Source organism: Canis aureus, chromosome 11 (genome assembly GCF_053574225.1).
Source record: "Canis aureus isolate CA01 chromosome 11, VMU_Caureus_v.1.0, whole genome shotgun sequence".
Lineage (NCBI taxonomy): Eukaryota > Metazoa > Chordata > Mammalia > Carnivora > Canidae > Canis > Canis aureus.
This window is the reverse complement of record NC_135621.1, coordinates 31,200,738-31,228,348: the sequence shown is the minus strand read 5'-3', so window position 1 is coordinate 31,228,348 and position 27,611 is coordinate 31,200,738. Positions and strand designations below refer to the sequence as shown.

Genomic DNA, 27,611 nt, shown 5'->3' with positions numbered 1-27,611 from the left:
ACAGACAACATTGAGTGAAAAATAAACACAATTACTTCATAAGAATTATGTAAAATAATTAATGCCCACCCAACCCCAATCATTCTCAAACAGCGTGTATTTAAGCAAAAATTAGTTGTCCCTTCAAAGGGGAAAAAAACAAAACCAAAAATGTTATCTGTGTTCAGATTGCTACCGTTTATAAAGTTGAGGTCTCGTGAATTTTATAGTGCACTAGTGAAGTGGGAGAAAACAGAAATACTAAGTGACCTGCCCAAGACCACATGGCAAACCACTAGGTATAAGAGATATGAAAACTGAAGACAAAAATTGTACCATTATTCTTAGATTCTTAGTGGAGTTTTCCATTTTTGAGATCTTTCCATTTTGAAAATGTAGTCTATTGTATGTAGTTCAGATCACTGCATTTTTGGCCTATCAGTTTAGGAAATAAGAGGATCTTTTCATGTTTCATTCCCTCTATTAGTTCCAGCGTTTATGACTTCAGGTCACCTAAGTATCCTAATATTCATGAAGAGGTGACACCTAATGACAATGGGCTTCCACCTGAAAGAGCTCTTACTCAGAAACCAATCGGCACTCTCCTCCTCATCCACGTCATTCCAGCTGATGTCAGCACGGGACCCCAGGCTCCTGCAGCCCAGAGCAAAACCCTATTCACAAAATCTGCTGGGAGAGGCTTTATGGGCTCTGGGCAGCCTACTGGATGACATGTAAACATGTCATGTAAAAGCTAGGTCTGTGTACACCAGCAGTGAAAGGTACATGTAAGTGTGGGTGCAATGTCTTTTGCAACACTGCAGGCATTTCCACACACCTCCCCCTAAATCCTCAAAAAAAGCTGCCATGTTGAGAAATACTTTTGACAAACATCTAACAGGTGTGATACAATAGGTATTCCAAACACACATTTATTTTGAAATATTCATCTGGCAATTTAGGAACCCTATGTTTTCACCCTATGTATTGCCTACAAAGTGCATGCCAAACTGGAGGGCTCACTGAGCTGATTAAACCAAGAGTGGGGGCAGCCTGGGGGGCTCAGCGGTTTAGTGCCACCTTCGGCCTAGGGCGTGATCCTGGAGACCTGGGATCGAGTCCCACACTGGGCTCCCTGCATGGAGCCTGCTTCTCCCTCTGCCTGTGTCTCTGCCTCTCATGAATAAATAAAATCTTTAAAAAATAATAAAAAATAAACCAAGAGTGGAACTCACTGTTCTTAGCATCTCAAGTGAGTTACAACTGAGTTCCTAACAGATTCTTCTGAGTGACGCAGAACAGATCCCCTCCCTTTGACCCAATGTTCAAGTAAAAAACTGAATCACAAATACTTTTGGCTCAGAGACATTACCAACCATCTCGAAATGAAGTTCGAGACTTTAAAGTATAAAGGACAATCAGGAATAAACTCGGAATGAATGCTAGCTTTCAAGTGTCAATCTAAGTGATGGCAGCTTTTATCTCACTCCATTCAGGCCTTGCAGATGGCTTAAATGTGCAATGATTCATATGATATAAAAATAGCAGAAAAGGGAAGAGCTATGAAGCAATGTTCAGTGAAAGTGTAAGGTTTTCAATCATCAATCTGGGCACAATGCAGACCAAACAAAGCAAATTCTATTCAAAGATGAAACTCACTAAGTTACTAAAATGGCATCATGGACACCAAAGCAATAAGCAACAAGCATAAGCATCAATTACAACTAATGCTCACTCAAGCACCTTCAAACTTGCCTCTTGTATCTCACAGCTGGAGCCCATAAAACTATTTCTTCAACCAAACCTTAAGTGACTAGATCTGATCTGCAGGGTATCAGTACATCACTCTGATAAAAGTTATAAAGGTTGACTCTAGTTCCAAACCATAGTTTTATAGATAACTTATACATAGTTCATGTAATCTGTAATACTATAATGAGGTGGCAGGATAAATGAAAACTGATGATTATTTCAAAGTATGTTGCCCAACATACTTGTTACTCCAAGTTTCTAAGGCTCTGAAGACACAATTTAAGGATAGAAGCCAGACTGGATAATTTTCTGCCTTGTAGTGAATACTTACTTTTTTTTTTTTTTAAGTTATTTTTTTTTAAGTAATCTCTACACCCAGTGTGTGGCTTGAACTTAGGACTCTGAGATCAAGAGTTTGCAGGCTCTTCCGAAGGAGTCAGCTAGGTGTCCCTTAACACCTACATTCTTTAAGAGTAGGAAGTCTTTAATTCTAGGGACACTTGGCAAATTGAAAAAGTAAATTATCATTTCCAAAATTCTCAAGTCTTCTGATTTAATATATATTTTACAACTGCAGTTGAACATAGATACAAATGCCGAAATCGTAAGCAGGAATGGATTTTCGCAGAGAAAATACACCCTTGTAACTATCAAATTAGATGGAGCAACAGAACTCTAGGAGCACCCTAGTCACTGTCTCCTTGTGAAAGGGTCCCCACTATGCTGACTTCTGACTCCATAAATTAGTTTGGCTGTTTTTGAACTTAAAAAAAAAGAAGAAAGAAAAGTAATTATACACAGTATGTACTCTTCTGTGTTTGTCGTCTTTTACGCATTGTCTATACACATACACATGCTATTATAATTCATATATTTTTCTTCCGTTTTATAAACAAACAGGCCTTACTGGAGCTGCTTCTAGTTTTTGGCTATTAGGGATAATGTTCCTATGTTCCTATGAATATTCTTGCTACATTCTTGTCTTTTGGTGCACACAAATAGTCATTTCTATTGGGTGCATATGCATGTAGGAGTGGATTTGCTGGATTAAGGACACACCTAAATTTAGCCTTAATAGATATTGCCAGTTTTCCCAAGTGACTATACTAACTTACACTCAACTGTGAATAGCTGGAAGAGTTCTATTTGTTCTAAGTACTGTCATTTTCATTGTCACAATTATGGCAGGAGGCAGTGGCACCATGTTGTGGCTTTGCTTTCTTCTCTTTAAACCTTTAAATCCTTTCTGCTTTCCACTTAGAGAATTTTGTTGAAAAAATGGGAATTCTTTGTTACATAGTAACTATTTCTTGAGTGCATACTATCTGACAGACCTTCTGTAAGCTTTTTAGTAACAATGAACACTTAAATAGTGTTTACTATTTGCCAGACACTGGCCTACGCATTTTGTGTATTATAGTTAATGTAATTCTTGCAACAAACCCTAAGACTAGGCACTTTTTTTTTTTTTTTTTAAACATGAGACTGTAGGGGGATGCCTGGATGGCTCACCGGTTGAGTGTCTGCCTTCAGCTCGGGGCGTGACCCGGAGACCCAGGATTGAGTCCCTGTACAGAGCCTGCTTCTCCCTCTGCCTGTGTCTCTGCCCCTCTCTCTCTCTCAAATAAATAAATAAATAAAATCTTTTAAAAAAAGAGAAACAAAAACATGAGAATGTAAGAGGTACTATTTTTTACCCCACTTTTCAGATGAGGAATCTGAAAACCACAAGGATTGCCTAAGCAGTGGATCAGGGGTTCAAACACAGGAGGACAGTACATGCTCTTAACCACTATGTCATGTTGTAATCTACATGTATTATCTTTTCTAATCCTCACAATAATCTATGAGATAGGCACTATTATTACCCCAAATGACAGAGGCCGAAAGTAAAGTGCAGAGAAGGCACAGAGAGGTTAAGTAGGTGCCCTCGGTCACATATTAAGTGGCAGAGCAGGAACTAAAAACCAGGTGGCTGACTTTCATGTGCTAGGTCTCCTGTCTGGCATGGCACCCATGCTTCCTCCTTCTCCTTAGAAAGAAAAACAGGGGGCACCTGGGTGACTCAGTAGTTGAGGTCCTGGGATCGGGTCCTGCATCAGGCACCCCGCGGGGAGTCTGCTTCTCCCTCTGCCTATGTCTCTGCCTCTCATGAATGGATATACGAAATCTTAAAAAAAAAAAAAAAGGGAAGGGAGAACAAATGTGTATCCCACTTTCTCAGGACGCTCACTGGGAGGAGCAAGACTTTCCCTGGGCTGGAGACAGCCATGGGGGTAAGGGACAGAGAAAGCTATACAAGAATGACATATATTCTATACCTTGAAGGAAGAGGAGCAGGTCAGGGAGGAAAAGCAAGGGGAAGAAAACCCGGCAAAAGCAAGCACACAGGCACTCAAAGGAAAACAGCAGACAGTTACCAAACTGATACTCAAAGGGGCTGAGGAGCAGATTTCTGTACATAATGGACATAGGAATAGGAAATATATATTGAATGTAATTAAATGAGATACTTCGGGCAGCCCTGGTGGCTCAGCGGTTTAGCGCCGCCTTCGACCTGGGGTGTGATACTGGAGACCTGGGATCGAGTCCCACGTTGGGGTCCCGGCATGGAGTCTGTTTCTCCCTCTGCCTGTGTCTCTGCCTCTCTCTCTCTCTGATGAATAAATAAATAAAATCTTAAAAAAAAAAAAAAGAGATACTTCCCCATCTGACATCCCCAACTTTAAGTGTACCTCAATATCAACTACTACTTGTTGAAATAGACAAATCAGACAGAAATAGTAAGTAAAAGTTTTTAAGCTATAACTTTGTGAAAAGTGGACAGCAGAACTGTTTGTTCTGAGAAAAATATTAGTCTACACCATTGGTTTGCTTTATTTCCTATTGTTAGCTACTGAGCCACGTTACCAACCATATAAACAACCTCTCAAGGTTCTGTTCTTCCCTTCTGTGGTCATTTTCTGACCTGATTTATTCACTGGGCAGGAGATGAAACAGAAGAGGCTGGAGTCTGTGCACTGAGAGTTTATGGCAAGGGCTGACAGTGACACTGCTGGTACAATCCTGGGTCTAGCGTCTATACATCTACTTTTTCTTTTTTTTTTTTTTTTTTAAGATTTTACTTATTTATGAGAGACACACAGAGAGGCAGGGACACAGGCAGAGGAAGAAGAAGTAGGCTCCTTGCAGGGAGCCTGATGTGGGACTTGATCCCTGGATAGGGATCACACCCAGAGCCGAAGGCAGATGCTTAACCACTGAGCCATGTAGGTGTCCCTATAGATCTACTCTTTAAACAACCCAGCTGCCCCAGTGAGGTCTGGCTATCTGTCCCAACTGCAGAGGAGTCCAGGGCTCTTTACACTGAAGAGCAAATCAGATTTACAAGTCTCAAAGCCTCATTCTAGAAATGAGGACTAAAAATGTTTGATGAACTCAAACTTTTAAAATTCCTGTAACTATGAAATGAATTAGTTTTGACTTCTCTATGAAACAATTTAAATATTTTAACTATGGACTGTGAACAAATGTGCTGTTATGGTCTAAAAGAGAGTTCTGGGGATCCCTGGGTGGCGCAGCGGTTTGGCGCCTGCCTTTGGCCCAGGGCGCGATCCTGGAGACCCGGGATTGAATCCCACATCGGGCTCCCGGTGCATGGAGCCTGCTTCTCCCTCTGCCTGTGTCTCTGCCTCTCTCTCTCTCTCTCTCTCTGTGACTATCATAAATAAATAAAAATTAAAAAAAATAAAATAAAATAAAAGAGAGTTCTGGGCAATATGAGACAAAGTGTTACTTTCCAAGTCTCTCTCATAGCAACATTTAACATGTAATATGAGATAATAAGGAATCTCTTGATAAATTCAGAAATAATATTTTGATTTATGGATTATCCATTTTCTTCAATACTTCTTTTTCCTTTTGTTTCCTGAGATGACTTCATTTCTTATTTTCACCTCTGTGAGGCCGAATGGGAAGAAGAAATTTAATTCAGCATAGTAAATTTTGTGAGAATTTGATTCATGTCTGAAAATGTCTACTAAATGAACCCATTTTAATGATAGTTTGGGTATATAATTCTAGGTTGAAAAAAATTCCTTTAGAATGTTTTCCACCATTCTCTCTGGTTTGGAGACTGTCCAATGTGTCCAGTGTTCTAAAATTTCCTAGCAATATGCCTTAATGTGGGTTTATTTTAATCTATTTTGCTGGTAATTCTACAGTCTCTTTTAAGTTGGAAATTAATGTCCTTCAGTCCTGGGAAGCTTTCTTGAATTATTTTGTTGATGATTCCCACCCTACACATTTGGTCTCTCTCTCCGGAATTTGTATTAGACATTGGATGTTTTGGACTGGTCTCTAATTTTCTAAACTCTTTTATCTTCTCTCTGGATTTTGACTTGATTTTCTGGAAAAATGGGTGTTTAATTCCTTATCTGAAAACTCTGGGGCCAATGTATATCAGAATTCAGAATTTTTAGGATTTTAGGAAGGTAATAATGGGTGTAAAACCCATGATGTAACTCCATCAGACTTGAGACAGTGATATTTCTTTATATGCATTCATATAAATGTGACAAAGATATATATAGGTTTTGAGTTTTGCTGCCAACTTATGAAAAATCATCTGATGTTCAGAACATTTTTGGATTTTAGAATTGTGGATAAGAGACCGTAGACATTGGGGCACCTGGGTGGCTCAGTGGGTTGCAGAGTTGAGCATCTGCCTTCAGCTCAGGTCATGGCCCTATGTGGGGCTCCCTGGGACCTGCTTCTCCCTCTGCCCCTCCCCTTCACCACTCGTGCTTTCTCTCTCAAATAAATACATAAAATCTTTTAAAAAAAGAGAGAGGCTGCAGACCTCTACCTCTTCAATCTCATCCTTCAGCCTTCCCACAAAGTTTTTTCATTTTGTTGCCATATTTTTAATTTCAAGGTTCATTTTTCTTCTCTGAATCCAGCAGTCTTTTAAAAAGACTGAATCCACCCCTTTTAAAAAATTTCATTCCTGGGGTTCAGTGGTTGAGCATCTGCCTTTGGCTCAGGTCGAGATCCCGGGGTCCTGGAATCAAGACCAGTTACCAGGCTCCTTGCTCGGTGGGGAGCCTGCTTCTCACTCTGTCTCTGCCTCTCTGTGTCTCCCAATGAATAAGTGAAAACAAACAAACAAACAAAAACTTCATTCTTGTTTATTAGATGTAATCTCTTTAAGGCTATGGATTATCATTTTTGGTAGTTTTTTCGAAGAAAAAGTTTCCTTTTATTCCCAATTTCTTTTTGTTCTTTTTTTTTTTTTTTTTTTAATTTATTTATGATAGTGTCACAGAGAGAGAGAGAGGCAGAGACACAGGCAGAGACACAGGCAGAGACACAGGCAGAGGGAGAAGCAGGCTCCATGCACCGGGAGCCCGACGTGGGATTCGATCCCGGGTCTCCAGGATCGCGCCCTGGGCCAAACGCAGGCGCTAAACCGCTGCGCCACCCAAGGATCCCTCTTTTTGTTCTCTATCTTGTATGTTGTAGGTTTCCCTCAGGAATCTAACTATCCTTGGCTGTCTGCTTACAATGAAGAATTAAGTGGGGTAGCTAAGAAACTGGTAGTTCTGAATGGGTGGGTTGGAGGGCATGAGGACTTTGCCTTATTCCAGTTCAGTGAGGTAAGCAGTTTGTTGGAGAGACCCCTAACATGTCCATCTTCCAAGTCTTTCCTCTTGAGTCAGTCAGCCAGGCTCTCCAGAGAATTTTCCCATCTTCTACCTGGGGCTGTCAGTTTCTGAAACTTCTAAAATTTTTGTAGTGTAAATAGAATTATTTCTCAGATTTCTCTCACAACTGGCTTAGAAGTTTGTGTAGGTCTGCTAAGCTTGTCACTAATTGGGACATCTGCTTTCCAGCTTCCAAAATTACTAATTCTCCTGTTCTTATTGGTTTATAGCCCTAAAAACATACAAACACAAAAACCACTTACTGCATTTTTAGAGGAAGCAAAAATAGATGGGTGTATTCAAAAGTAATCTGGAACTAATTCATGTTTGATAAAATCTTCAAATACAATATGTACACATGTAACAGCTCATGTGTGTTTTGAGCTGACAGGTATAAAATATTTTGGCAAATATTGCTTGCTTTCAAAATAACCTTTGTATCTCAAGAATGAGAGCCTTCAATACTTCCCTCAGCCAATGCACACATAAAAGGCTGCGGTGGAATAAGCAGAGACCTCGAAGATGAGACATGGTTATCACCTAACAGCAAGTCTATTAATACAAAGTTTTTTCCTTTCTCTGTTCTTCAGAAGGTGGAATTACTACTCCAGATATAAGCTGAAGATGATTAAAATATTTTGGAATAAGGAGACATGACAACTAACTGCAACGTGGAATCCTGAATTGGATTTAGAACAGAAAAAAGGGACATTAGTGGAAAAACTGGTAAAATTTGAATAAGGTCTATATTTTGCCTTACTAGTATTGTACCAACACTTCCTACTGCCTGGCTTTTGAAAACTGTACCATATCTATGTAAAGTATTGACATAAGGGGAAGTTAAGTGAAGGAGATACAGAAATTTTTTGTACTATTTTTGCCACTTTCCTGTAAGTCTAAGTTTATTTCAAAATAAAACATTAAAAAAAAAAAAGAGGGAAAGGTATTTTGGGATGTTAGATTCTAAACCCTAAAGAATATTAAAACACAAAGAATGTTGGCTAGTTGGCTTAATGACTATACAAAAGCAGAGCTACAGACAATTACTTGTATTTGTATAGAGTATGTGGATTGGACCACTTATAAAAGTCAGATATGGGCTGAAAAGTCTATTCACTTCAAACTACTGGCACAGTAAAGGAAAAAAAAAACCAATCTGATATCACTATTATCTATTCCCAAATTAGGAACAGTTTAATTTATAAATCTCTCTTACTTACAGAGGTAAGCCACATAAGTGTCACATCCTGCAGCATTTCCCCTGAAGATCTCATCATTTTAAGAACAAAAGTATGATTCCTAGTTGGTTTCAATTTCTTTTGGATGGGGTGGGATCGGTCTTCAGTTAAGTTTTAAGAGGATCCTCCTTGGGGCAGCCCCGGCCCAGCGGTTTAGCGCCGCCTTCAGCCTTGGGGGTGATCCTGGAGACCCAGATCGAGTCCTACGTCAGGCTCCCTGCATGGAGCCTGCTTCTCCCTCTGCCTGTGTCTCTGCCTCTCTATGTCTGTCATGAATAAATGAATAAAATCTTAAAAAAAAAAAAAAAAAGGCTCCTCCTCATAGGATGAATCAGTTATTTTAACAATGTTACAAAGTCAGTCACATATGGTATAAGGGACATGGTTCTGAAAACTGCAAAATTCAAGACTAAATTTATCAAAAGATAGTAGATATTTCTATTAATGGCTAAAAGTAGAGCTGTCTTGTCAATCACCATATAATTCAGACAGCTTTGAAATTAGGCAATTATTAAGGTTTCACTTGGGGGAATATTCACATTGGTTCTGTCAAAGGAACTAGATTGTGTCCAAGAGGACATCATTCATGCCAATAGGCCCCAGTTCAGCAAACCAAAGCTGAACTATATTTCTTTGCTGGGCTCTCCCAGAAAAGCAAGGGGCCAGGTCAACCAATCAGAACTTGTTTGCTTAGCACAAGGTCCCTGACCCTGCTCCAAGACTTCCCTCTGCTCCATGTAAGGAAATTAACCTTGCTTTAACCAATAACCAATCAGCAAATGTTCAGTATAAATTCCTTGTTCCTGCTCCCTTCTGCCTACAAAATCTCTTGCCTTGTACAGCTCTTCCCAGCTCCTTTCTATCTGCTTAGATTGGATGCAACCCAATTCATGAATCACTGAATACAGCCAATAAGACCTGTTTAATTTACTCAGTTGAATTTTGTTAACAGTTAAAAATTTACACAAAAGTGAAATTTCATGAACTTTTCTGAATTATACTATTTCAAATTTGAATTACTCAAAATTCATTACTCATAAAACTGTGATGTGTTTATTCCCAAGAAAATATAATGGGAAGATCACTCCCAAAATAGTTTTAAGCACATCTAAAGGATAGGTGTGTTTGTGCGCGCGCACTTAAAAATCACAGAGCAATTACCTTCCAATGGGTAGAACGTCAGTTCTACAGGATGTTAACTGACATTTTGTAGAAAAAGGATTTCGTGTTTAAATAAATTTGGGAAATACTGGACTAAACAAAGTCAACAGGTTTCCTGTGAATTCTGAAGAGAATTCACCCTTTTCCCCAAACGTATGTAATTCATTCATTTATTTTTGTAGAGCAGGCTATAAAATTCACTGATAAAGGGATGGGTCTTACGGCACTAGCTGCTGTGCAGGTGAGGGAAGAAAATGGCAAAAGAGAAGTGAGAACTGGACGGCCCTTTTGTTTGTTCTGTTTTATAAATCAAGGTTGCCTATGATACCTTCTTTGAAATAATTAAAAAATAACAGTATTGTAGCTAATGTTTACTGACATTTTACTATGTGCCAGGCATTATCCTAAGTACTTCCTATTCATTTTCCTATGTAATCCAAAAACAACCCTATCAGCTAGGAACTATTATCACCATTTTTACAGATGAGGAAAATGAGCATTAGAGTTATAATTTTCAGATGGTTACACAATTAGCAAAAGGAAGGAGCTGGGAGCTAAACCTAACTCAATCTGATTTCTATGGCTCAAGCTCCCTAGCCACAGTCACAATATTATATAACAAAACATTTCTTCTAAAACAACTTTAAAAAACAAATGTCAGTTTTCTCTGAATATTTTAGAAAGCGGGTTGGGATACTTTTCATTGTCATTTTACATTGCCTCGAAAAAAGGGAGGGGAACTACAGCCTATGTTGACCCACCAACTAGGTTTGTTAGCATTTGAAGCATTTTTATAAATGTTTATAATGGAGTACATGATGGATTAAAACTTAGCGGAATTAGATCATGTGAATTCCTTCTTAAAGGGTAAATGCCCTAAACATGATCAAATAATTTTCTAAGAAGTGAAATCTTGGCCCATATGCTTATTTATTGAAAATCGGGGTATTTCACATTGCTGAAAGAACACACTAGAAGGAACACTTGTGATATACTGAATATTATTTTATCTAATGACACTACTAGACAATTTTTTGGGCATGGAAAATTGAATTTACATCTCTGTGGAACAATTCACTAGTCAAGAAAAATTACTTTTAGATTTAGACATTTAAAAAAATGCTTATACATTTCTTTTGTGTATTTGAATACTGCTATGATAACCCAAATTCTGAGGCTCTAGCCCTGTTTGGGCATTTAAATGTAAATGAACATTTTTTTCCCCAACTAATAATTCAATTTTTTCACAAAATGTCTAGTTCCATTTTCTCAGTAGGTCAAAGTGCTACAAAAAGGCATTACAAAAGGCATCCTTTGCATATGTAGTATCATCATAAACTGATATCACACTGAAACAAAAACCATAGCAAGTCACTTATTTTTTAAGAGTAAGAAATAGAAAAATTATATATAATGTAAAACTGTGAAACACATACAGAAGATCACCCCAATTAAAAACTTTATCCTTGGGATCCCTGGGTGGCGCAGCAGTTTGGCGCCTGCCTTTGGCCCGGAGCGCGATCCTGGAGACCCGGGATCGAATCCCACGTCAGGCTCCCTGCATGGAGCCTGCTTCTCCCTCTGCCTGTCTCTGCCTCTCTGTCTCTCTCTGTGTGACTATCATGAATAAATAAATAAATAAAATCTTAAAAAAAAAAAACCACTTTATCCTTAACTGTATGCTTTCTTTAACATTTTAACGTACATTTTAGAATGAAAGAAATCTGTTTATATGTTCCAGGTGGAGTTCTTAGGTTTAAAGACAAAGAATCAATGGAAGCTAAGAAGACCATCTCTGTGGATGTCTTTTATTTTTTATTATTTGCATGGGGAATCAGAAAAAAAGCACCTGGCTGAAAACAGATTTCCTGAGTTCCGGCTCTATTACTAGCTAGCTGTAACATTCCGGGCTCAAGTTACTTAAAACTGTTGACCTCTGTTGTAAAAGGAAGGCATAAGGTGATTTCTAAAATCCATTTTAGCTTTAAAACTCCGTGATTCTAATCAGTTTACTGATTTCAAAAAGTAGTACAAAATATTTTTGAAAACTGCACAACTCTTTAGACAGGTTAAGAAAAACCATATCCCTAAATTAATCACTAGTGCTTCTTTATCCTGGTCCTAACAGGGACAGAGCAGGAAGGAGCAGCAGAGCACAAAATTACCATTTCTAGCACTGCTTAGATGTAGTTGCTTTTGGCAGGGAAGGGGGGTGGTGGGGGCAGGTAAGTAAAAGCAAATAAAAGTAAATAAATGAATGAAGACACGCAAGGGAGAAGCAGCAATAATGAGGCTAACAATATTAACAATATGCTGAAAGGTGTCTTGAGTGTCATGAACCCAAAGGCAATTTTCTCTGTTTAAAAAATATCCATGCCTGGGGTGCCTAGGTGGCTCAGTTGGTTGAGCATCCAACTCTTGATTTTGATTCAGGTCTTCGGATCAAGCCCCATATCAGGCTCCATGCTCAGCAGGGAATCTGCTTCTCTCTCTCCTCTTTCTACCCCTCCCCCCTCCCCCCACTCAGGCCCACTAGTGTGCTTACACTCTCTCTTATCAATCAATTAATCAATCACTTAATCTTAAAAAAAAAATTCCATGCCTGGCTCTGAGTGTGGTTTTCTGCAGCAACTCTCACACTTTCAGACCCGCCTATAGTTTGCTCACAGATCTAACAAGTGTGGTTTATGCAGGCTCAACATTGTTTCCCCTTTATTACTCTGAAGGGAAAATGAGGGACTCTCTTTGAAGAATGGATAGTCAGATGAAAAAATTCCTCTGTGTCTCAGGCCTTCTTAATTCTGGCTTAGAAATAGATATACTAATGATGTCCACACTCCAGGCTGAGGGTAATATGGCCCCACAACACACCATGTGAAAGGTTGGACCCGCCATGTTTTAGAAATCCTCACTTGGGCAAATAGACCCATGATACAGGCTGTCACTTCTTGGCTATGTTTTAGTGGGATATCAATCCACAAGGCTCTTGCAAGTAAGGGAGTCAGTGGGTAATTTCATGGAGGCTGGTTAGACTGATCTTCTGATAGAGAAGGGAGAGAAAAGCTGGCTTTAACTCCAGAGAAAGGGTGCACAACAAAGTGAAAAAACTGAGGATGGTGGAGAGCATGGAGTCCTAGTTATCTTTAATTCAGAGGTGTGCCTGAAGGCAACCGCTGGGGAGGTCTACAGCTGATCAAGACAGTAAAGGCAGGCCTCTTCAGCTATGCCTTCCAATTTCTGCTTTAGAGTCATCAACAATTCTGTTCAAATACTTCAAAAGATGTTACTAACATTTCCTATTAAAACCAAGCACAGAAGATGAACCACCTTTACAAGCTTTTTTTCACTCAAAAAACACTTATTAAACATCATTATATGCCAATGGGAGTAATAAGAGGACAAGTGGTACTCCTGCCCTCAGGGAAAGTAGAATCTACTAGATAGGTAGAATATGTATATAAAACACAAACCTTATCTGAAGATTACTCACCAAAGCTTGTCTACTTCAAATACTTCAGTCACTTACACCTGCCAGGGTTCAGAGGAGTATCTAAACATACAGCAACTGAGGTCCTTTCTTCTCTGCAGGCAGGCGCAGGGGTAATCAGGCCTCTATGAGGGGGGTGGAGAACCCTGACTGCTAATGCACAGTATGGGACAAACTGACTCTTAGAACAGGCTCTTGTCTTAAGGGTACAAGAAGCTTCTAGCTCAACTTGAAAATCAATTTCTGAAATACATTTTAGAAATAAAATTCCAGATTTCATTGCTTATTTATCATTTTTGTAGAAGTTCCTTTTTTTTTGGTTCTCTCACACAAGATGGGACTATTCAACATAAAACAAAATCTCCATTACAGTATAACTGGCTCACAGCAATAAAAAAAACACAAATCAAGGACATCAAGAGACAACTGATTTTAAAAGATAGTTTTAAAAAAGCAATTAAAGGGACTTCTGGTAGCTCAGTTGGTTAAGTGTCCAACTAGCTCTTGGTTTTGGCCCAGGTTGTTGGCTGAAAGACATGAGATCGTGCCTGAGTTGGGCTCTGTGCTCAGTCAGTGGGGAGTCTGCTTGAGATTCTCTTCTCTCTCCCTCTGTCTCTCCCAAGCTGTACGCGCACTCTCTTTCTAAATAAAATCTTTTTTTTAAAAAAAAGCAATTAAAGGACTATTCAAACCAGTAATCTCCAAAACATTTCTAATTTCCTTTCAATACAATCTTGTCAGGTAGACACTGTTGGCTTCATGTGACAGATGAGGAATCTGAAGTTTGAGAGGTGAAATGATTTATTCAAGATACAGTTCTTGCACTGAAGAGGACACAGTCTTTGGCTCTGCTCTCCTTATTTTACTCATTTAATCAGCTGTCAAATTCTATGGATTCTACACCTTGGCAATTTCTCTTCCATTCATCCCTCCTCTACATAACCACTGCAGCCCCCTAGTTCGGAACCTCCTAAGATTCTTTCCTAACTGGTTTCCCTGCCTCTCCCCTCAGCTGGTATATGTCACAGATTGGTCTGGAAGCACAGTTCTGTTCAATTCCATTTCCTTGCTCAAAAACCTTCAATAAAGTCATTTCTCAACTAGGCATTCAAATGCTCTTCCCAATTTGTACTGGAGCGATTTTTCTCACATCATATTTCCTTATGTATCCACCAAACACCCCAAGCTTCAGCCTAACAGAAACACATGCTTTTATTCACACACTTTGATATTGCCCATCTCTCTAATTCTGCTTTGAGAAAGGACTTTCTCAATTCTTCCCATCATGTTCCAATTCCAAACCACTTAATACCAGGACGAGTTCGATGCCACCTGCGCTTAGAAGCCTCAGCTTCTCCCTCCTCAGACCTTCCATGGTATACCTTGTCTCCTTTAAACACTCCTGACCGCCAGAGAAATTGTTACTGAGTAACTATTAAGTGCCAGGCACTGTAATAAGTCAGAGAATGCAAAGATGAACTAGAACTTTTTCTTTAAAAGCTTACAGTTTAATTAGAAGACAAAAGTGAACAAAACACATCTCCTAAGTTCCATAAAAAGTGGTCAGCTCAGGAGTCTACCTGAGCCTAAATGAAGGATAAGCTTGGCTTTATCTAGAATATTGAGCAAGGCGTACCAGCAAAGCCAACATGGGGCTGAATGGGAAAAGATGCACTGGTGCCTGTTATCAGGACCACTGCTTATACATACACTATCTCCTGTTGTTGGGCTGGAGTTGGGGAGTCCACGTGGCAAAATGGAGAGAATGGACTCTGAATTCCCCGACTGTAAAACCCTCATATACACAAAAGACTAGTTTATGAGGTATCATTTCTTTATAAATAACAATGCTTCCGATCAACCTTCTGAATTTAATTGGCCACAGGAATTACCAGATCCATTTTAAGAACATATTAGTAGATAGTAAAAGTTTAACAAAATAATCTATAATATTGTCAAATCTAAGTTCTTTGATGTACTGTTCTACTGCTCAGTCTGTCTCTCGTCCTCCAGAACACCCACACATTCACAACTTCCAAAAGCAAATGGCTTAAGAGCAGTGAATTCACACTCCCATTTAAAGTACACTTAAACATGTAAGAAGCATCTCCAACCAGAGCCTCCTAATAATTTCCCATTTTGTCGTTAGCAACTTCCTAAAATTACAGAACGTGTGCCATCTCGGTTGGTAGACATAGCTCAAAGGATTTTCCATTTTTCTCCTCAGCACCAATAAATCCCAATCCATACACATGGTTTCCTAATTTTATTTTAGTATTTTTTTAGGAACTCAAATTGGTCAATATAATGCAAAATTATGTAGTGAATAGTTTCTTTTCTTTTTTTTTTTAAGATTTTATTTATTTATTAATGAGAGACACACAGAGGCAGAGACACAGGCAGAGGGAGAAGCAGGCCCCACGCAGGGAACCCGACGCGGGACTCGATCCCGGGTCTCCAGGATCACACCCTGGGCCGAAGGTGGCGCCAAACCGCTGAGCCACCAGGGCTGCCCTGTAGTGAATAGTTTCTAATAGGGATGAAGAATATAAGTCTTCACCATATATATTTATGTTAAGGAAGAGAACTTGCCCTTCACACTACCATTAAAAACCTAGAATTTGGGCATCTGAAATAATGGAAGATGGTGGCAGGAAGAGAAAACAAGCAGAAAGAGAAATGGGCCATGGGGAAGAGAGGTATGGTGAGGAACTGTACAGTAAGCGCTACATCAAGAGTCAGGGAGGGCACTGCTGGCTCTAACAGTGTGAATGGGCCTGTAACCCCTTTCCCCAAAACAAGACCACAGTAAGAAAGCCGGACAAAAACTGCCTGACAGTCATTTCACGTTCTGGAAATCAATCAACATAAGAAATTTCTTGAAAAATTGCTAGAGCTTAAGGTAAGACCAGCAAGAGGCCACATACATTGCCAGTAGCTGCTCCAACCCACCACCTCATCCCTGCCCAACATCCCTTCCCTCAGTTCTGTGGGAGAGAACTTAGTTTTTACCAGGACAGGGTCAGGGCCATGAAAACTAGTAGCTGTGCTACCAGAAGGGGTAAACTCAATTTGGAGCACTGGGGCAGTGGTGGAGTGAAGGAGTAGAAAACTCACAGTCCTGTTGACCAAAAGTGGCAAATCTGGTAGGCCCTAATGGGAAATATAGTTCTTCTTTCTTGATCTTGTGGGTCTGACTGAGGTGAGTGGTGGAGCAGCCAGCAACATGAAGGGGAGATCCTGGAAATGAGAGAGTCACGGAGGAGCTAGCTATGCTCTCCTCACATCTGTGGCTGACTATGAAAATACAAGCATGAGGAAGGGAGACATGAGAGAGCCCAACAGAGAGATAAAGCCAAGTGGACCTGAGACCCGGCTAAACTCTGAACTTACTTCCAAACCCACAAACACAAGAGGGTGGGAAGCTTTACAAGCTTGAGGTGCTTTTTAAACACAACTTCTGCCCAAATCACTGGCTGACCACGGAGCTAGTGTGACACAGGGATAACACCTAGCCAGGCTAAAGAGTAAAAAGGAGAGGGAAAATCGCTAAGATTTTGTATAGAAACAGCAGTGGCTGCACACCACATTCCACAGTTTAAGCTCAAGCAAATTACTTAAAACATACAAACACACACCAACACTGCTCAAAAAAACAAACAAAAAACCACTTCAGAGTTGCTGAAATGTATTACAAAAATGTCCAGTTTATTAAAAAGTTACAAGACCTGTAAAGAAACAGGAGAGTGTGACCCAGACTCAAGAAAACAAACAGTAACTAGAAATAGACTCGAGTGGGCCTGGATGTTGGATTCAGCAGGTGACGTCAAAATAGCAATTACACATGTATTCAGAGAACTGAAAGAAATATGATGACAAGGAATCTCAATAGAGAAACATAAATCACAAATGGGAATTCTAGAGTTGGAAAGTACAATGGCTGAAATAAATTCACTAGATGGGCTCAACAGCTGATGCAATGTGGCAGAACAAGAGTGAGTGAACTGAAAGAGATGTTAACAGAAATTCTCCAATTTAGTGAACAGAAGAAAAAATATAAGATTCTTTAAAGTAAAAATTACAATACTGTATTGTTGCATTTCTAATATACATTTGTCTCTATCAATACTTGTCTTATCTATTTTCTGCTATTAATATAATCACTTCAGGTCTCTCATGATTACTGTTTTGTATGACATCTTTTTCCTTCATTTTATCTCAAACTCTTTGAATCCAAGGTGTGTCTCTGGTAAAAAAACATACAACTGGATCTTGCATGAATATACAGATGGCAATAACAGTACAAAGGATGGTGAGGAATGAATATATATTAGACCAAAGCTACAGTATTTTACCAGAGTAAGACACACATACACATGTGTGCCCCTGCAAGTAAGCAGCAAATGTGTGCATCAGTTATAAGTTGAAGATGTAATCTTCAACAAGTCTCAGTTTTAAAAAATTGAACCATATAAAGCATGTTCTCTTTCCACAATGGGATTAAATTATAAATCAAGAAAAGCTGAGAAATCCTCAAACATTTGGAAATTAAGAAACACACTTCTACGTAACCCAGGGTCAAAGAAAAATCATAAGGAAAAATTAAAAAATATCTTGAATGAAAACAAAAATAAAATATATCACATTTTATAGGAAACTTAAGGGGAAATGTATAGCTTTAAACACATATCAGGAAGAAAAAAAATCTAAAATCAATGGTCTAAGGCTGCAACTCAAGAGGCTAAAAAAAAAAAAAAAAAAATTAAGACCAAATCAAACTCAAAGCTAGTCAAAGCTAGAAGAAGGAAGGAAATAATAAAGATCAGAATGGCAATCAATGAAATACATAACAGAAAAACAACACACTAAAAAAAAAATCAATGAAATCAAAAGCTGGTTTTCCGGAAAGATGTACAAAATTAATAAACCTTAGCTAGACTGACCAAGAGAAAAAAAGAGAAGGCACAATTAGCAAAATCAAGAATAAAAGAGGGGTTATCACTACAGATCCTATAGAAATTAAAAAGGATTATATGAAATTATAAATAACTTTATACCAACAAAATAGACGATTCAGATGAAAAAGAAAATTCCTAGAAATTACCAAGATTGATTTGATGTGAAATAGAACATAGAAATAAACACAGAAAAAGGACAAATAAAAATAAAACTAGAAAAATTAGCTAGTAAAGAAATAGCTTTAGTAATTAATATACTTGATAGAACCTCAGATTTACATTTTATTCCTTCTTTCCACAGTTGTTCTGGTAAGTCTATGAGTTTATAATCCTTTGAAGGTGATTTAGAAATGCAGCCAAGATAGCAGCCGATATATTCATGATTCTGGAACAAACACTATGGAATCCTCATCTGTTACCCATCATGCTTACACCTTCTTAATAAATGGTCTGTAGCCCATTACTCATGAAGTATAAAATTATGTGCTTCTATATATAACTGATCAATATTGAAAAGATAACGTGTTTTCAAGGAAAGAATGGATTTCTTTGTGGTCTAATATCTAATAAAAGAAAATGGAAAGTATTTGAAGGTTAAATCCATCCTTATGCAACACAAGCTTCTACTATAAGGCTCTTTATTGGGAAGTAAATCATATCAAGTGTTTTAAAGGCTGGATAAGCTCTCCTGATAATCTGAAACAGGAAGAGCAAAAAGAAATCTAAAAACCAGACACAGATCTTTCTATCAAGAGCACAGAACATTTTTATCTTTGGAGATAGACCTTGCAATCGCACAGACAATATGACTTCCTGTGTGTTGATACATATGTGATATATACCTACTGGTTGATTTTTGACATTTCTTTTTTTTTTTTTTTTTTTTTTAAAGATTTTATTTATTTATTTATGATAGTCACAGAGAGAGAGAGAGAGGCAGAGACACAGGCAGAGGGAGAAGCAGGCTCCATGCACCGGGAGCCCGACGTGGGACTCGATCCCGGGTCTCCAGGATCGCGCCCTGGGCCAAAGGCAGGCGCCAAACCGCTGCGCCACCCAGGGATCCCGACATTTCTTTTTTTTAAGATTATATTTATTTGAGAGAGAAAGAGAGAGGGAACACAAGCAGGGGGAGAGGCAGAGGGAGAAGTAGGCTCTCCATTGAGCAGGGAGCCTGACGACGGGCTCGATCTCAGGACCCTGAGATCATGACTTGAGCCAAAGGCAGATGCTTAACCGACTGAGCCACCCAGGCGCCCCAACATTTCTTTTATTTTAGCAAGTTAGTAGTAAGAGACAAAGTCAAAGAGGTAGGCTGGGGCCAGGGATTAGTAAACGAAGTACAGGGTTTGGATTTTATTGTAAATATGTAAGGGAATCATTAGAGTTAAGCAGGAAGTACCATTATTTGAGAAGACAGAACACTAGGTCGGCTGTTGTGTGGGGAAGGGATAGTCAGGCAGGCAGCAGTTACACGAAAAATAAGCCATGAGGTCTGGACCAAGGTGGAGATGACGACAATGATAATGTACATGAATTCAACTCTTTTAAATCTCCTAGTGGCCAGCAGAGGCAGGCACTGCTGTCGTTCTTTGCCAGGTGCAGGTATGTATTTGCTGTCACCGAGCAAGCCAATGCAGGAAAGAGGTTAAATATAGTCATGCCACTAAGCAGGGCCCTACTCAAACCCAAGAAATCTGGCAGGAGGGATCCCTGGGTGGCGCAGCGGTTTGGCGCCTGCCTTTGGCCCAGGGCGCGATCCTGGAGATCCGGGATCGAATCCCACATCGGGCTCCCGGTGCATGGAGCCTGCTTCTCCCTCTGCCTGTGTCTCTGCCTCTCTCTCTCTCTCTCTGTGTGACTATCATAAATAGATAAAAATTAAAAAAAAAAAAAAAAAAAAAGAAATCTGGCAGGATAGCTGAGCTGTTAAGCATGTACACCATCCAGTCAGAGTACCAAGATAAAGAGAAGAGCCGAAGGGAAAGAATGAATTCGAGTTACAGTTACTGGATTCGCAAAGGCACTGGGTGTGGAGATGAAGGAAATGGAGAAGACTCCTAGGTTTTGCGTGAGTAGCAAGGTGAATTTAGTAGTAGAATTATACCGACAGAGGAAGGGGGTTCCTAAGGACCCAGGCCTGGAGTGCTGTAACATCTAAATACTGAACAGAAGGGAGCTTAGGTGGCTCAGTATGCCTTCAGCTTGGGTCATGATCCCAGGGCCCTGGTATTGAGCCCCATATCAGGCTCTGTGCTCAGTGGGGAGTCTGCTTGTGATCCTCCATCTCCCTCTGCCTCTCCTGCTGCTCCTGCAAGCTCTCTCTCCCAAATAAATAAATTTTTAAAATAAATTTAAAAATTAAAAAAAAAAAAAAAAACTGAACACAGAGATAGGAATCAGCAAAGGGAACTAAGAGAGAACTTTCAGTGTGCAGGAGGGCAACAGGGAGTATCCTAAGAGCAAGAGACTGAGCAGGTCTGGGGGAAGGGAGAGGCAATGTACGGGATGCTGCTGAGAGACTGTGTACTGTGGCAGCACAGGAGGGCACCCCTCCTAATAAGGAGGTGTGGCCAAACGAAGCTTCCTGGTGAAACTGACCCAAGTGTACCCTTGTCCCTGGCGCCTTACCTTGTGTTGTCTGGCCGGTCTCTAGACCCTAAGCTCCCGGGCAATGACTGTGAGCTCAGTTTCTAAGTCCTTACCTTCTAATTACAATGCAAGGGGTAGAAATGAAATTACATAAATGCTATGCAGTGTCATGTAGATGCTAAATTAATTCAAAGGGTTTTCTGGTCTGATGATTCAGCTGAAGATTTGAGTATGATGACAAGCACTCTTCCATTCCCCACCTCAGAGTTCACATACCGTGAGAGATCCGTTTTGTGTGCTGGGTGAGTTGCTACTCTGCTCCCCGTGGGCTTGCGTACTTCCGTAGAGTGTCAGGTTATGCTCACTGGTCTGGCCGGCATAGTCCTGAGTGTGTGGCACTCCATATTCTGTGGGAATTCCATTCTGTGGAGGTGGTGGAAACGGGATGGTAGTAAAAGGCTGAACCATTGCGTCAGGAGTTGTTGTTGGCTCCTGGTTACCCTAAAACAAATAACAGAAGAGAAAATAAGGAGAAAAAGTGATTTTAAGTTCTCATTACATGACTATTTTTAAGGTGAGGATACAAAATTCTCTGAATATTCTGTCTCTGGTCAGGTAAAATGGGAGACTTACTGCCTCACGACTGGGGAAAACATTGCCATATACAGAGATGTACACATGTAGATACGCAAATACACCCAACTTTGGTTAATTTGTGGTTCTTAAACAGGTCTGTGACCATATTAAAGTTGATTAGTTATCAAAGAGTCAAAAATTTTCCTTTAAACCAAGTTTTTTTTTTTTTTAATTTTTATTTATTTATGATAGTCACACAGAGAGAGAGAGAGGCAGAGACACAGGCAGAGGGAGAAGCAGGCTCCATGCACCAGGAGCCCGACGTGGGATTCGATCCCGGGTCTCCAGGATCGCGCCCTGGGCCAAAGGCAGGCGCCAAACTGCTGCGCCACCCAGGGATCCCAAAACAGTAAACCAAGTTTTTTTTTTTTTTTTTTTTTTTTTTTTAAGATTTTATTTATTTATTCATGAGAGACACAGAGAAAGAGAGAGGTGGAGACACAGGCAGAGGGAGCAGGCTCAATGCAGGGAGCCCTACGTGGGACTCGATCCCGGGTCTCCAGGTCACACCCTGGGCTGAAGGCTTAAACCAAGTTTTTTTAAAAAATGCCAAAAAACTTCTCTAACAAGAACAGCTGTAAGAGTTGAAATTAGTTTGGGCCTTTAGTATTTTCTTCAGGACACTCCCTATCCCTTCACAGAGATTCTTTTTTTTTTTTTTTTTTTTAAGATTTTATTTATTTATTCATGAAAGACACACTGCGAGAGAGAGAGGCAGAGACACAGGCAGAGGGAGAAGCAGGCTCCATGCAGGGAGCCTGACGTGGGACTCGATCCCGGGTCTCCAGGATCACACCCTGGGCTGCAGGCAGCACTAAACTGCTGTGCCACCAGGGCTGCCCCCTTCACAGAGATTCTTAGTGGAAACAAGGTAATTTCATTAATCTCTAATTCATTGGCAATAGGCAGGGTGGCATTATACATTAAGTTCTCAAAACAAGATAACATGGCTCTTTTGATTTGAAGAGCACAGAGTTCAGAAGAAAGTATATTACTAAAAAAATAAATATCTATCTTGAAATTTAAACATCAAGTCTCGGCCACTAGGTTAATAGTGAAAACAAATAGGTTCCTTAAATTATGAGAGAGAGGAAAAAAAAAATCCCCAAGTAAAAAAATTTAAAAGAGTTCACCTCTCCATGTGATCACCATTCCCAGAACCTTATCTGGAATTCAGTGTGATAACTGAAATATTAATAAAGAGAATGCAGGAACCACAGGAAATTATTAGAAGGAGCCAATGTGGCTCCAGAGTCCCTTCTCTCACTTCTGTCCTCCGTTTAGATACAACAGAATTTGAATCTTATATAACAGATTTTGCAAAGCACCCTCTCTTCTGGCCTCCGACTTTATTCCATAAAAAGGAAAGCCATTATTTTATGGAAGATACACAAGTCTGCAAAGTCTTGGGCTACTGTCCTTCTGTAAGTAGTTGGCAGAGATGGACAAATGCTTTAAAATGTCAGCATTTTTTTAGGCATTCCCCTACTCCCATATTTAAGACATCTTATCATTAGGCAGACAAAGAAAATCTGAGTTTTTGTCACTTGGTTTCCTCCTACTCATGGGCATCACTTCCATCAAACAAGGGAACAATTATTCCTCTCTCCATCCCAGTTATCCATCTTTCCCCTCAGTTCAAGAGGGGATTCTCTACCTATAGAAAGCTGTGGGGAAACAGAATTTTCAGCAGCATTTTCTAAACATCACTCCATGCTTCTGACATTAATTTTATGGTCATTAAACTAATAGTTTAAATAAAATGAATCCAAAGCTGCAGAAAGATCTCACACTCCTTTAAAGAAAGGTTCAGCCATTATTGTTACAGTAAGTTCTTCTGCATGAAATAAATCAGAACAAATGTACAAAGGCTGCTAAAAATGAAGAAATATATGATCACGGATTGGAAAGCTTGGTATTCTTAAGACGATCATGCACCCCAAATCCCACAAACTCAATCACAATCTCAGATATTTTTGCAGGAACTGACAAGGTGTTATTAAAATTTATATGGAAATGCAGAGAGCCTAGAAAAGCCAAAGTGATTCTGAAAAAGAACACAAATTGGAGGACTTATACTACCTGGTTTCAAGACTTAATACAAAGCTGCAGTAATCACAACAGTATGGTACTGGCTTAAAGGCAGACAAATCAAATAAATGAGCAGAAAAGAATCCAAATAGACACATGCATATACAGTCAGTATTAAGGCATGAAGTCAATTCAGTGGGAGAAAGGAAAGTCTTTTAACAAATAAAAAACTGAATACCCAGTAGAAAGAAAATTAAACCTCAACTTATCCCACATAATGTAAAAGTTAACTGGAAAGAGGTTAACAGGCCTAAATATACGAGTATTTTAAAACTTCTAGAAAAAAATGGAGGATATTCATCACAATTTTGCAATAAACAATTCTTTGGGCTAAAAAACAGGAACCACTGAAGAAAAAATTGATAAACTGAATTCCATCAAAACTTAAAAACTTCTTGCTCTTTGAAAGAAAGGTATTGCTAAGATAATAAAAAGACCAGATGGAGACTGGGAGACAGCACTTACAATACACACAGCTGGCAAAGAATACACATCCACAATCTACAAAGAACTGTTACAAATCATAATAAAAAGAACAAAAGCATCTTTTTAAAAAATGGATTAATGACTTTAACAGACAAACTCCCATAAAAAGATATACCAATGGGCAGAAAATACACAAATGTGTGGCTCATCATTAGCTATCAGGGGTATGAAATTAAAGCCGAATGTGATACCATTTCACAGCCATTAAAATAACCACAAGACTAAGAACATCAAATGTTGACAGGGATGTAGAACAACAAATACTTCCACTCACAACAGTATATCCACTTGGTAGAACTGTTCTGCAGTTTTATTTTTTTTTTTAAGTTAAAATACTCCTTATATTTACCCCAAAGAAATAAAAGCATATGTATATAAAAACATTTGTACAAGTATGTTCATGAAGCTTTATTCATAATAGCCCCAAACTGAAAATGACTGTACTGAAATCAACAGGAAAATGGGTAAATTATAGTTTATTCACAAAATGGAATGTTATACAGCTTAAAAAAAAAAAAAGGATAAACTACCAACAGCATGGATGAATCTTAATGCTGTGCTGAATGAGATACAAATCTCTTGTAACAGACGTAAAAAAGTAGTTATCTCTTTTTTTGGGGCAGGGGAATGTTGATGGAGATCTGGAATATTCTAGGATGATAGAAATGTTATATTTCTTATTAATGATGGTGGTACCAAATTGTTAAAATTCATTAAAATGAATACTTGGTAAGTATGTTATTACATGTTACCTATAACAAAGGAAAAACAGGACAATAAAAAAAACCCACTGGCAAACATCATATTAACTGTCATTGCAAATCACCATCCCTATGACTCATTCTACACACAATAAGGTGAAAAACCTGAACTGGAAATAAACAGAGCACGGAGACACATAGTCCTTCCTTACAAATATAGCTATGGACTTAGAAAAGCCCAAGGAATTAACTACAAACAAGTAGACCTAATGATAAAATTTTGTCATATTTATACATTAACTATTTTACAACCAGCAATAATAACTTACTTAAAAAGGCAACAAAATGTATAGGATAAAACACGATGTAAGATATAAAACAAGGCCTGAGTAAACAGAGATGTATTTTGTTTCTGGAGGAATGCTTAATATAGAAATATTAATCCTTGCTAAAATAAAATGTATACCTAATGTCATTGGCTTTTTGAAAAAAAAATTTATTTATTTAGAGAGCATGTGAATGGGGGAGGGGGATACAGAGGGAGAGGGAAAGAGCGAGAATCTCAAGCAGACTTCCTACTGAGCACAGAGCCTACCATGGGGCTCAATCTCACCACCCTGAAGACCATGACCTTGGTCAAAACCAAGAGTCAGATGCTCAGCTGACTACACCACCCAGGCAACCCAACCTAATGTCAGTTTCAATCAGAAGCAAACTGAGTCTGGACTAAATACTTTTCTAACTGGTATGTGAAAAATGACTATGAAAGTGTGGAAAGAGAAAAGCAAAGGAGTGGGGCATGCTCCATCATATAGTAAAACTCGCTTCGCTATAAAGCTACTATGATTAAATACTAAGAAAATACACAGTGATTAACAGAACACTGATCACCCTGAAATAGTTTCAAGTTTATACAGAAAATTAATAGAAGATAAAGGTAGTATTTCACCTCAGTGGGGGTAACTGTTTATTTACCTCACAGAATTTGTTACCCACCAGAGAGAAAATAAAATGAGCCCCTCACAGTGCATATTCCTTATGAGAAAAACTCAAGAAGGAATAAAATCTAAAAAAAAAAAAAAAAAAAAAAGGAATAAAATCTAAACAATGAAAACTATGAAAATATAAGAAAACTTGGGAGTATACCTGGGGCTGGGGACTTTTACCTGAGACAGGAAACCTCAAAACCAGGGAGGGAAAGGACAGGACCGCATAAGTCAGGAAGGAAAGGAGAGCAGTGGGAGGAGGGAAGGAAGTGAAGGGGAAGAAATGGCCCTTTGAGGCAACAGAAAAGCCAACTGGGGCAAAGAACTGCAACAGACATACATACACTGGGGTGTCATTACTAATCTAAGAGTAGGTGACACAAATTGGTAAGAAACACACAACAGAAAAAAGAGGCAAAGAATTAACTGAATGATTCACAGACAATGAAATACCATCAAGATGCTCAATCTCGCTAACATACGGAAACAGATATTAACAGCAAAACATGTCCAATTTTTTAGTCATCTAATCAATAAAAATTTTTTTTAAAGTTTTATTGAGGTATCATTGACATACACAACAAACTGCATCTACTTTATGTATAGTGTAAGCTTCGACATACATACATGTACATTTGTGAAATCACCACCACAAACTAGTGAGCAGATCTGCTTCAAATCCCCAAAAGTTTCCTCATGTTCCTAAGAAGAAACAAGTATTACTTTTTGTAGTATAGCCTATCAAGTATTTTTTTAATATAAAAGAGATGACAAGAAAGATGTAATCAATAAGAGGAAGCTGATATGCCGCAGCACTGAATTATTTGATATCAAGAAAATGGCAGTGACATTGAGAAAAAAATTCATAACTGTTTTTCATTTTCAAGTTACCCAGCATCAAAATTCATCTGTCTCCAGTGTCCAAGAATCATTTCTAAGTGGTATTAAGGATTGCTTTACATAAAAATCTTCCTTTTGGGGACGCTTGGGTGGCTCAGCGGTTGAGCATCTGCCGTCAGCCCAGGGCCTGATCCTGGAGTTCCGGGATCGAGTCCCACATCGGGCTCCCTGTATGGAGCCTGCTTCTCCCTCTGCCTGTGTCTCTGCCTCTCTCTCTGTGTGTGTCTCTCATAAATAAATAAATAAAATCTTAAAAAAAAGAAAATTTTCCCTTTGTTTAGTTTTTAGAAATTAGGCTATGAAAACCTTACACTTTTTGCCTTTAATTTTTCAGGGAAAAGGTCTATCTTTGTTACCCATCACTATGTAAGTTCTTATGATCTCCAAGCTGGGGTACTGTATATGACTTCTCCTTAGTTATCCTGGGTGTCCTAGAGAGAAATGAAATAACCCTCTATCTTCTTCAAGTTACACAAAGCTGTATCCATATCTACCTCCCTGCCCGCCTGCCCACTGCATCAAACACATGGCTTCTGAAGCCCTCACAGGACTTACTGCCTGAAGTCAGATATGAAAGAAAAACTTCAAATTCAGGTGGACTGGTAAATGCAAGAGTTTACCATCTCTCCCAACTCCAGACATAAATACAATCTTACAGTATACAAAATGAGGGTCTACTAAGTCATCCATAAGGCTAAAAGACACAGCTCCCCAGGTATGATTAACACGGCAAAGGGACTCGCTTTCCATATTCCTGACTCAGCTCCTTGCAGACTGGTTCCTGCCCTGGTCTCCATTCTCCCCCAACCCAGCCCTGCTGGGGGTGAGGCACTGGCATGGTGAGTTCACAGTACTGACTCTCCCAGAGAGTCTTAGTCTTGACAAAGCTGGCTCAGTCAACTAAATAAACACATCAATTAGCAGTGGAGAGTAGGGGGA

The 27,611-nt window shown here is 39.2% G+C and overlaps 1 protein-coding gene across 20 annotated transcripts in view; it reads right to left on the bottom strand.

The window, feature by feature from the left end:
• The window catches only part of RBFOX2 (RNA binding fox-1 homolog 2), a 274,171-nt gene that overhangs the window by 40,487 nt on the left and 206,073 nt on the right, over nt 1–27,611 (bottom strand). For all 20 annotated transcript variants that reach the window (XR_013389136.1, XM_077914682.1, XM_077914683.1 and 17 more), the window contains one exon: nt 21,149–21,373. Coding sequence is in view for 19 of the 20 variants with exons in the window: in XM_077914682.1 (XP_077770808.1) it covers nt 21,149–21,373 (225 nt within the window). In the remaining variant the exon portion in view is untranslated. The remainder of the gene's footprint in view (nt 1–21,148; nt 21,374–27,611) is intronic.